This window comes from Podarcis vaucheri (genome assembly GCF_965113315.1).
Source record: "Podarcis vaucheri genome assembly, chromosome: 6".
In the NCBI taxonomy this organism is placed as follows: domain Eukaryota; kingdom Metazoa; phylum Chordata; class Lepidosauria; order Squamata; family Lacertidae; genus Podarcis; species Podarcis vaucheri.
The window spans coordinates 101,962,355-101,974,501 of record NC_138764.1 but is presented as its reverse complement, the minus strand read 5'-3'; the positions used below and the strand labels follow the sequence as shown (position 1 = coordinate 101,974,501).

The following is a 12,147-nucleotide window of genomic DNA, read 5'->3' as shown; positions in this document are numbered from 1 at the left end:
ATCCTCTAGTCCAGTGTTTCCCAACCTTGGGCCTCCAGCTGTTTTTGAACTACAACTCCCATCATCCCTGACTAGCAAGACCAGTGGCAAGGGATGATGGGAATTGTAGTCCCAAAACAGCTGGAGGCCCAAGGTTGGGAAACACTGCTCTAGTCCACCCCACCCCCCGGCAATACAGGAATATGCAGCCGTCCTGTATGGGGCCAAATCCTGTGATCTTTGTTGGGATACTGCCAGGGAGACAAAGTCCATCATGGCCCCAAGCCGTCTGCCGGACGATCCATCGATCTCCCGTAGGCACGCAGTATCAGCAATTAGCGACATGAGTCTCTAGAAAATATCTTGTCACATTCCAGAGCTCATGCACACTCTTATCAGCAGATAGTCACAGCAAAAGTCACACTCAGGAGAGCATTGTTTACAAGTTTTATTCAATGGACTTAGAACAAAGAAAGACATGACTGCCTGCGTCAGTGTCTCCAGCACAGAGAGAGAAACGAAAGCAACAGACAACATAAACATCCTGTGAACAGGAAATACGCAGACTCTGTGACTCACAGCCTGCTCCCTTTTAAGGTGGAATGGAAATATCCTAACATCCTTGGCATTATCTAACCAGCTGGGGTCTTCCAGTGTGCTTGGATAGCAGGGCCATAACGATTCTGCAGCCTCCAGTCCTAAATACAGTGGTACCTCGGGTTACAGACGCTTCAGGTGACAGACTCCACTAACCCAGAAATAGTGCTTCAGGTTAAGAACTTTGGTTCAGGATGAGAACAGAAATCGTGCTTCGGCGGCGTGGCGGCAGGAGGAGGCCCCATTAGCTAAAGTGGTACTTCAGATTAAGAACAGTTTCAGGTTAAGAATGGACCTCCGGAACGAATTAAGTACTTAACCTGAGGTACCACTGTATGGTCTTAAGAGCGGTGGCAGGTGATGCAGGACCCAAAACGAAACCGTTGCAGACGGGCCTCTCTTTTAAAGTGCAAAGCCTGCCTGGTTTTCTTTGCAACTTGGTTGCTAAAGGCCTGGAAACAGGACGTTCCATTTCTGGCCTTTGCTTTCTCCAGCTTGGATGTTTGGCAGCCGCTTCCTGCAGCTTGGACGGAAGAGAAATGCGTTATTTGTTTGTCCTTTCTGGGATCCTGAGCTGCTGCTACAGGAAGTCATGTGGGAGTTGAGAGCCGAGGTTCTCCATCGCTGGGATGGAGGGGAGCCCAGATTTCGCACTAGGCTGTCAAATCGCTCAGGCACCGGCTTCCCATTGGCTGGTGCGGCTCAGCCGGAGGGAGGCGATAGGCTGTGAGTTTGGGAGGGAGGAGCCTCTGTGCCGTTGTTTACACTTGTGCACCGGGGAGTCCTTTGACCCCTTATCTGAGCAAAGCTTCCTGGATCAGGCCTTTCCGCAAGCCCAAGATGGCTTTGACAGCCTCTGCAGCCTGGAATGTGTGAGCAGGGTGTTGCCTGCTTTTTAAAAAAAATAAATTAAAATTTGCACCCAGGCAATCCAGATTTTGTGCTGAGCACAGCCAAATTCTGCAAGTGGCAGAAATTAGTTTAGCATAGCGTCTCCCACTTTGCATAATAGGACCAGTTCAGCCAGCTAGCCCTGGGGATTATCCAGTGCTTATTTCCCCTGAATTGATTTTTGAATTTTATTGTTATTCATGTTTTTATACTGTATTCTATGCTGCTTTTATAGTTAAGTGTTTTACATTTGTTGTTAGCCACCCTGAGCCCAGTTTTTGAACTGGGTAGGGCGTGGTATAAATAAAATTATTTATTATTATTTATTATTATTATTATTATTATTATTATTATTATTATTATTATTATTATATATTTTGACGGCTTCTAGATTCTCTCTCTCCAGAGCAAGTGTGCTGGGGAGTGTGGCAATGGACTAGGCTTCCTTCCCCGCCTCCCCACCCCCACCAAAGTTGCACAGTGACACCCCCACCCCTCCACATTTCCTCCTAGCTTTGTGGTTTGGTGGAAGGTCTGGCTGTGTTGTTGCAGAAGCACCTAGAGTGACTTGGCTGCTCTGCAGCCCAACAAACAAGCTCTCCCCACACTGATTTTTCTGCAGGCAAAGGTATCCTCCTCAGTTATTCAGCAGACAAACCAGCAAAGGCAGCAGCCTAGCAACCATGATGTGATGTCCCCCATTTCCAACATTCAAGCATAAAAAACACCCCATATAATGTGAGGTGCGCATTCTAAGCTGGTGGGAGGTAGAGAGAGGGGGGGAGAGAAGCAAAAGGAGCTCTATAATTCAGTTCTGCTGCTTTTATGACCTGCCAAGCCAGCCGTAAAACCGGTGAGAGAGAGAAAAGCTTCTGTTTCTCCGGCAAATGTCACAAGACAGGAAACACTGCAATTGGCTTTGTAACTTCAGCATCTGTCGCTGTACTTTCTGGCCGCAGCAGGGACACACGCTCAAGAGCCGGCCGTGCCATTTGGCAAACCGCTTACCTTGTAGTTCAACTTCATTGGATTCTCTCATTATGAGAGGGGCAAAACCCTCAATCTACTTTCCCCAGATTTCAGGTTAAGAACGGACCTCCAGAACGAATTAAGTTCTTAACCTGAGGTAAAGGTAAAGGGACCCCTGACCATTAGGTCCAGTCGTGGCCGACTCGGGTTGCAGCGCTCATCTCGCTTTATTGGCCGAGGGAGCCGGTGTACAGCTTCTGGGTCATGTGGCCAGCATGACTAAGCCGCTTCTGGCAAACCAGAGCAGCGCACAGAAACGCCGTTTACCTTCCCGCCGGAGCGGTACCTATTTATCTACTTGCACTTTGAGGTGCTTTCGAATTGCTAGGTTGGCAGGAGCAGGGACCGAGCAACGGGAACTCACCCCATCACTGGGATTCGAACTGCCGACCTTCTGATCGGCAAGTCCTAGGCTCTGTGGTTTAACCCACAGCGCCACCTGCGTCCCTAACCCGAGGTACCACTGTACAATGGCCAAACTTAACACTCTAGTACTGACCAACAAAATGCCTCTCATGTTCCCAATGCACCATGTGCTCATGGCTTTCTGCACTTGTTTGTCTTGGAGGAGGTACTGGCAGCAGCGCTAGAAATTCACCCTCTGGAGGTGCATGTCTGGGGATCCCTGGATCTTGCCCTTTTTTCCGCACACACCTTGTTGAATTCTACCTGCGATGCAAGTTTATCGCTGCCTGGCCCCCAGATGGCAACAAGACATTCTGTTTTAGTGGCTGTAACCCTGGTTTCAGGAGCCATTTAGTGCCTAACTGAGTTTCCAACACTGAATTGGTGGCGGCTGTATTTTTGATGTGAACTTTCTTATTCGTGAAATCTGTTACAGAAACGATCTTCAGAAGCAGGCCAGCCCTGTGCGCAGGTGCACCTACTTGCCCAGGGGTCAGCAAACTTTTTCAGCAGGGGGCCGGTCCACTGTCCCTCAGACCTTGTGGGGGGCCGGACTATATTTTGAAGAAAAAATGAACAAATTCCTATGCCCCACAAATAACCCAGAGATGTATTTAAAATAAAAGGACACCTTCTACTCATGTAAAAACACGCTGATTCCCAGACTGTCTGAGGGTCGGGTTTAGAAGGCGATTGGGCCAGATCCAGCCCCCGGGCCTTAGTTTGCCTACCCATGTCCTTGCCTGGCTAGTGATGGGTTCAGCTTCATTTTTTAAAAAAAATTCTTTATTGCAAACGGATAGATACATCCATTATACATAACTAAAATGAAAAGAAAAAGAAAAGAGAAAGAAAAAGGGGGAAAAACATAAAGAGAATAAAAACAAAAAAATAGGGCTAACTTCAAAAAACAAATATTTTCAAATTAACTTCTACATAGGGAGTACAAGCCTTCTTTACACAGCTTTGGCTTCACTCCTTAATTCGAATCATGACTTCCCACTATCCACTAACGTACGTAGTAAATAATTCCCCCCCCCCATAACTGTATTTAGTGGTAAGTCTTGGAGAAACACTCTGATTGCCGGTGGGATTTAGTCTACGCTAAGCCAAGCGATGCCCGTAAGCCTTCTTTTCCCCTGTAATTTATAAAGACATCCTGGGTTCAGCTTCGTTTTGTTCTTCAGCCGGGGCTTCTGTCAAACTTTGCCCCCCCCCAAAAAAAAACCAAACCCCTCCTGTTGCACGGGGCATCCTCTCCTTCCGCTTCTCCTCCCCGCCCCGGGGCTGTGTTTATGTGGCTTCCAGTCTGCCGATTCCTCCCGGTCTCTGCAAAAGTTATTTTGGAGTTGCTTTAGGAAGAGCTGCTTGGCTCTGTTGCTGTTTTTGTGGTCACGGTTGGCGGAGTGGGCGTCTCGCCAGCCAATTGGCGTGACCTTCAGTTAAGCGAGAACGCTGGAGGGTGGAAGGGGGGCTGTGGGCAAATTTGGCTGCGGCGCCTGTTTATGTTATGCTCGGAGCTCCCTGTACTGTTCGCGGAGGAAGTCCAGTTTCTCCAAGGGAACACACACGCCCCACTCTCGGAAATTTTGTGACATCACTTTAGGGGGTGGGTGCTAACATGCACAAATGTGGGTGTTCCATTTTAAGCCTCATGTGCGCCTCTCCTTCTCTGGAGATAAGATAAATAAAACTTTATTCGCATCAGCCAATGGCCATAGCAACAGTAAAACATTACAGTATACGCAGAAAAGGAAATTGGATATAAAAGCACAATTTAAAGTCCCCGAATCAGCCGTCAGTTAGTGGCCCTTATTCTGATTGCCCCAGCTATGCACCTAGCAACCTTTCCTGTTATCTGCTCATTTTGATCTGATAGAAGGAAGCACATTGTGACAGTGGTTGAGCGCTCTGGGATGGTTAGTATGAGTGGGGTGATTATCTCTTTCTCAGGTCTTTGTAGAGAGTACAGGACAGGAGGACGTGTGCCACGGTTTCGGTGCTGCCATCTCCACGGGGCAAAGACGTTTCTCAGGCGGAATCTTTTGGAATCGACCCTCAAGTGCCGCAGATGGCAAAACAATCCAGTCTTGCAAGTGTAAAAGCACGTCTGTACAGTGGTGCCTCGCAAGACGAAAAGAATCCGTTCTGTGATTCTCTTCGTCTAGCGGTTTTTTCGTCTTGCGAAGCAAGCCCATTTACGGATTATCGGATTAGCACTTTTAGCGGCTTTTAGCGGCTTATCTGCTGATCGGATCAGCTGATAAGCGGCTTAGCGGCTTAGAAAAGGGGGGAAGGGGAAAAAACCCGCAGGAACTCGCAAGGCATTGTCGTCTTGCGAAGCAAGCCCATAGGAAAATCGTCTTGCGAAGCACCTCCAAAATGGAAAACCCTTTCGTCTAGCGAGTTTTCCGTCTTGCAAGGCATTCGTCTTGCGGGGCACCACTGTATTTTGGGATGGGACGCAGGTGGCGCTGTGGGTTAAACCACAGAGCCTAGGACTTGCCGATCAGAAGGTCGGCGGTTCGAATTCCCGCGACAGGATGAGCTCCCGTTGCTCGGTCCCTGCTCCTGCCAACCTAGCAGTTCAAAAGCACATCAAAGTGCAAGTAGATAAATAGGTACCGCTCTGGCGGGAAGGTAAACGGCGTTTCCGTGAACTGCTCTGGTTCTTAGTCATGCTGGCCACATGACCCGGAAGCTGTACACCGGCTCCCTCGGCCAGTAAAGCGAGATGAGCGCCGCAGCCCCAGAGTCGTCCACGACTGGACCTAATGGCCAGGGGTCCCTCTACCTTTACCTATTTTGGAATAATAAGTTTGTGCAGATATGGGGCCAGAGAATCAAAATGGAGAGGTGGAAACTGAACATACCAAGGGCAGAATTTCCTAATAGTGGCCAGGTTGTTCTGGTGCTCGATATCTTTTAGACGTTGACCAATTAGTCTGTTTGCTTTAGTGTTGCCCATAGTGAATAGATGTTGTGGGGATAGGCCACAAGAGGGAAGTTTTGGATAGACAGTTTTAAGCCAGGCATTTTTATGGAAGTCTTGAAGTACTAGGGATAGTAAACCGGGGGGATTTGAGTTTTGGCGAAGCCAGAAGTTAAATGTTCTTTGCCAAGTCAGTACTTCTACTGAAGGGAGACTTGCCTCCAGTCTCAATGATGCGTTTGGGATGCATGGCGGTACAGAAAAAATCTGCCTTAGAAACTTTGATTGAACAGCTTCCAAAGCGCTAAGGTGCCTTCTCTGGAGATGGTGCTTGTTTCTAAAGGCAAATGTGGAATCAGACTGTTTGGGTTGCGTGTTGTGGGAGAGACCTGCTCAGTAGAGGCTAAGTCAAAGTTGGAAGGTCAAGGCTGTGGCGTGGATGGGACAGAAAAACAAAGGGATTTTTTTTGGGGGGGGAAGGTGGAATCTGCAGAGTGCAAAATCTCCTGAGAACGTAATTCACGGGTAGGCAAACTAAGGCCAGGGGGTCGGATCCGGCCCAATCGCCTTCTCAATCCGGCCCGAGGATGGTCCGGGAATCAGCGTGTCCTTACATGAGTATAATGTGCCCTTTTATTTAAAATGCATCTTTTGGTTATTTGTGGGGCATAGGAATTCGTTCATTCTCCCCCTCCCCAAATATAGTCCGGCCCCCCACAAGGTCTGAGGGACAATGGACCGGCCCCCTGCTGAAAAAGTTTGCTGACCCCTGGGCCTTAATCCCTTTGCCTGTGCTGTTTGCACATCTCAACATACCAATGTTTTGTTGAATTTCTGTTTTTAAGCAATTAATCTGTAAACTGAAGGGGGGGACCAGTTGGTTGATAAACCGGAGGATAGATATGTGTTGTGTATAAACGTTGTTTTGTGATTTATTTATTTATTTTTTAAAAACTTCACAATATAGAAAACATCATCCTTGAGGGCTAGAAAAATCTTATTTCCAGGAACAGCAGTTTTTCACTTGCATGAAGGCCACTCCTAGGAGCGTTTGTAATAATAATAATAATAATAATAATAATAATAATAATAATAATAATATTTATACCCCACCCTTCCCAGTTCAGAAAACTGTAGGTGGCTCCAAGGCAGCCTTTGCCCAGCAGTGAGCAGCTGTTTCGAGTTCTGTGCAGGGATTTATGCTTGAAGTTGCTCTTCTTGACAGTGTGTTGTTGTGTTTCCTCTCCTCTGTCCTGCAGAAAGTTGTCTGAAAAGGCGGGGATTGACGAGGTCATAGCGGCTGCAGTCCTCACGAGCCTCTCCACCAGCCCGGTTGTGCTTAACAACCCACCCAACGGTTTCAGCGCAGGTATTGCAAAGATGTTGGGAGAAGAGGGGAGGTTGGGCTTTGAGAATGGCAGTGCCTGCTTCCTAATATTGTCCCGAATAATTTTACAAGGTGCTCTGCCCCGTTTGGGTTTCTGCAACATGTCAGGTTTACAGTTTACAGCACATGTGTGGCCAACTTTCTCTTGATCCACTGTGCTGTGTTTGCCAAACGATTTATATTTAAAATACTGTATAGATATAGATACATACACTGCTTGATTGTAAGAAAAAACAAGCAAACCCTCAAATCAGTTTGCGAAAATTATAAAACAATAAAATGATAGCTAAGAAAAAGTAACAACAGAAGAAAGCTTAAATAGTCTAAAAACACATTAAAAGTCGCATCAACTTTCTGAACATCTAGATAGGTAAAGGTAAAGGGACCCCTGACCATTAGGTCCAGTCGTGGCCAACTCTGGGGTTGCAGCGCTCATCTCGCTTTATTGGCCGAGGGACCCGGCATACAGCTTCCAGGTCATGTGGCCAGCAGGACTAAGCCGCTTCTGGTGAACCAGAGCAGCGCATGGAAACGCCATTTACCTTCCCGCCAGAGCGGTACCTATTTTTCTACTTGCACTTTGAGGTGCTTTCCAACTGCTAGATTGGCAGGAGCAGGAACCGAGCAATGGGAGCTCACCCCGTCGTGGGGATTCGAACTGCCGACCTTCTGATCAGCAAGTCCTAGGCTCTGTGGTTTAATCCACAGCGCCACCCGCATCCCTCCGAACATTTAGATAGCAGGTGCCAAAAAGAGTAGTTAGGGAATCCTAAAGTTTGGGTGCTGCCACACCAAAAGACTGAGTTGTTATAAATGCACCTCTAACAGTGCCAACTTAGACTGAAGTGGTCAAGTGGGCGCATATGGGCAAGGCGATTTTGTAGGCAAACAAGTTGCCACTTGTGGACAGCCATCTGTCTTAAGAGACAATGGAGTGCACCTCTGAGGGTGAAGTCAGATTGCTGCTTAAACGACCTCCCTGGAGCGCAAAGCCTGAGCAGTTGCCCTCTTGGCCTTGCTGATGGGGTCCAAAGAAATCGCTACAATACAATACAATACAATACAAGTTGTCATCACGGCTTTGTATACCTTGAACCTAGCCTGGTAGAAATCAGCTAGCAGTACAGATCTCTAAGTCCAAGTGTTATATGCTGACAAGGCCTCACTTCTGTCAGCAATTGGGCTGCAGCATTCTGCAATACTTGCAGCTTGCGTAGCAATTTATTATTTTTACTTTTTACTCTTTAAGCTGCCACGGGAACATTTGGGGTGCCTGGCAGGAAGCCCTGTTCCATGCCAAGCTCTTTGCACCGCTAGCTTAGCCTTGTTCACCAGGGTCTCCGCTTGCATAATAACAATAACAATAACAATAATAAATTATTATGTATACCCCGCCCATTTGGCTGGGTTTCCCCACTCTGTGTAGCTCCCAACAGAATATTAAAAAAAGAATAAAACTTCAAACATTAAAAACTTCCCTCAGCAGGGCTGCCTTCAGATGTCTTCTAAAAGTCAGATAGTTGTTTATTTCCTGGACATCTGGTGGGAGGGTGTTCCACAGGGTGGTCGCCACTACCAAGAAGGCCCTCTGCCTGGTTCCATGTAACCTCACTTTTCGCAGTGAGGGAACTGCCAGAAGGCCCTCAGAGCTGGACCTCAGTGTCCGGGCTGAACGATGGGCGGTGGAGATTCTCCTTCAGGTAAAGCCATTCAGGGCTTTAAAGGTCAGCACCAACACTTTGAATGGTGCTTGGAAACGTTGTGGGATGAAGCATGGAAAGAGGTATGCGTAGCTCTGACTTTTGCATGGTTGGAACGAAACCTGCTTCATCGACTGCCCTGCTGGCTCTTCCCTCTGGCCCTGCTGGCATCCGGCCCTCGGAAGGTCCCGCACAAGGGGCTGTGGCCCTCGGAATGAAAATGGATCTGGCAGCTGGTTGTTTTTGGTGCTCCCAAGTGTTTTAGACATGCTTGGGGTGGTGTGCAGTTCTGACGTCTTTTTTTTCTACCCCGCGGCAGAAACCAACGGTGATGTTTGGAAGGAAGTCCCGGCCATGTCCTCCAGCTGCAGCAGCAGCAGTAACAACAGCGGCGACTGGAGCTGGGACCCTCCCAGTGACCTCTCCACCCCCTCGACGCCGTCTCCACCGCTGTCCTCGGAGGCTCCTGCCAGCTTCCTTCCCTCGCTGCAGTCGGAGCTGGAGGAGACCGAGGCAACTCACTTCCTGTTTGGGGACCCCATCCCCAGGAAGAGGAAGGTGAGAGAGTGCGGCAAGGGGGGCATCTTGGGAAAGAATCGTAGAGCTGGAAGGGACCCCAACGGACTACCGTATTTCTCGCTCCATAAGACGCACCCAACCATAAGACGCACCCAGTTTTTAGAGGAGGAAAACAAGAAAAAAAATATCCTGAATCAAAGCCAGCAAGAGCCACACACACACACGCTCCGTGTGGCTCTTTAAAGGCAGCGCTGAGCAGAGCCTCCCGCCTGCATTCGCTCCATAAGACGCACACACACTTCCCCTTACTTTTTAGGAGGGAAAAAGTGCGTCTTATGGAGCGAAAAATACAATACAGTGGTACCTCGGGATGCGAACGGGATCTGTTCTGGAGCCCCATTCGCATCCTGAAGCGAACGCAACCCGCGGGTCGTGTTCTGCCGTTTCCGCGCATGCGCGTGACATCATTTTGAGCGTCTGCGCATGCGCGAGCGGCAAAACCCGGAAGTAACACGCTCCGTTACTGCTGAGCGTGACCCGAAAATACTTAACTTGAAGCTGCTTTAACCTGCGGTATGACTGTATGTGGAACTTGCTGAACCAACTGGGAGACTCCGAGACCAGAGAGAAGAGACTGTGGAAGAAGATTGGAAGAAGTTTAAGGAATATTTGAAAAAAAATACGTTAATCTTTAAATCTTAGAATAGCTTTGGAAGTGGATATAGGCTGTAGGGTTAGAAGTAGAAGATAGTATATTTTGAAATAGTATTATTTGTAAGTGATAAAATGTGAAGATTTTTATGGTTAAAGTAAGCGTGGTTAAAAAAATGGTTAGAAATTATGATATATGTAAACTGCTAAAGATGAGGTAAAATGAAAATCAGATCGGGGGGACTTAGGGAAGCCCAACGAACAACGTTTAGAAAAAAATAAGGATAAGACAAGAATTTGTTTGTATTGCTTGTTTTTCTGTTTGTGTTTTTTATTTGTGTTATAAAGTGAATAATTTTTTTTTTTGGGGGGGGAAGGAAGGGACCCCAGGGGTCATCCAGTCCAGCCCCCTTCAATGCAGGAATCTCAGCTAAAGAGTTCCTGACAGGTGGTCACCCAACATCGGCTGATAGACCTTCAAGGAAGGAGAGTCCAGAACCTCCTGAGAGTGACTGTTCCACTGCTGAACATCTCTTACTGTCGGGTTTGTTGAGTTCAACCCCCAATGGAAAATAATAAAACTTTTAATCCGTGATTCTACAAGTCTCTGATTGCGGCTGCTTGGTAGCCTTTTACCCCAAATCTTCCAGGGCTGGAACAGGTTCCTGGTCCCCAAGATAGGCGTAGAGACTCCGAGGTGGCCCTCAAAATGGTCCTTTCTCCCGTTTCTTACAGAACTCCACCAAGGTGATGTTCAAGTGCTTGTGGAAGAACTGTGGGAAGGTGTTGAGCAGTTCATCTGGGATGCAGAAACACATCAGGACCATCCACCTGGGGTAGGTTTGGGCACCCTGGTAGTGCCGTGTGGGCCCGTTCAGTTGCTGGCACTGTGGGAAGGTTGGGATTGCAGTGGGGAGAATTGTTGACATGTTGCATGCTTAAACCCATTTTTGGAAGCAGGAAGATGAAGAGGGAAAAGAGTTATGTGTGTAAAGGTAAAAGGACCCCTGACCATTAGATCCAGTTGCGGACGACTCTGGGGTTGCACGCTCATCTCTCTTTACTGGCCAAGGGAGCCGGCATTTGTCCACAGACAGTTCTTCCGGGTCATGTGGCCAGCATGACTAAGCCGCTTCTGGCGAATCAGAGCAGCGCACGGAAACGCCGTTTACCTTTCCGCTGGAGCAGTACCTATTTATCTACTTGCACTTTGACGTGCTTTCGAACTGCTAGGTTGGCATGAGCAGGGACTGAGCAACGGGAGCTCACCCCGTCGCGGGGATTTGAACCTCCGACCTTCCGATCGGCAAGTCCTGGGCTCTGTGGTTTAGACCACAGCACCACCCACGTCCCGTTAGTAGGACTTGTGTATTTCAACGAGGAACGCATTATCTGTAGAAGCAACTTGAGAATACCGTATTTTTCTGTGTATAAGACAAGCTTTTTTGACCCAAAAAGAAGGTTCAAAATTTAGGCTCATCTTACACACAGGTAGTGCTGAGGGGGGCATCTCCCCCCCCCAACAACCAAGCAGCCATTTGCCGCTTAAAAATACAGTGTGCTACATTCTGGCGGGTGAGCGATTTTCGGCATTGGCCGCTTGATTTTTTTTTGGGGGGGGGAGATTCCAAAAATCACTCACCCGCCAGAACGTAGCACACTGTATTTTTAAGCGGCAAATGGCCGCTTGGTTGTTTGGGGGGGGGGAGGAGATGCCAAAAATTGCTCACCTGAGTGAGATTGTAAGCGGCGCAAGCGGTTGTGTGCTGCGTTCTGGCGGGTGAGCGATTTTCGGCATTCCCCCCAAATAATCCTCCCCAAAAGCTCAGTCCCCCTATTCTCTAAATTTTGAGGCCCCCAAAATTTTGGGGGCGTCCTATAGACGGAAAAATACATTAAGTGCAGAGGCACTGATGGCAGGAGGGAGGGAGCGACTGTGTTTTTCACTCTATAAGATGCACCAGACCGTAAGACGCACCAATTTTTTGGAAGAGGAAAAGAAGAAAAAAAATATTCCGAATCCCAGAAGCCAGGACAGCCAGCGGGATTGCAGATCA

The 12,147-nt window shown here is 48.1% G+C and overlaps 1 protein-coding gene across 2 annotated transcripts in view; it reads left to right on the top strand.

Annotated features, from left to right (window-relative positions):
• SLC2A4RG (SLC2A4 regulator) overlaps positions 1-12,147 on the top strand; it is a 47,664-nt gene that overhangs the window by 26,108 nt on the left and 9,409 nt on the right. For both annotated transcript variants that reach the window (XM_082226139.1, XM_082226138.1), the window contains exons 3-5: positions 7,093-7,202; positions 9,240-9,478; positions 10,826-10,926. In XM_082226139.1, coding sequence (XP_082082265.1) covers positions 7,093-7,202; positions 9,240-9,478; positions 10,826-10,926 — 450 coding nt within the window. The remainder of the gene's footprint in view (positions 1-7,092; positions 7,203-9,239; positions 9,479-10,825; positions 10,927-12,147) is intronic.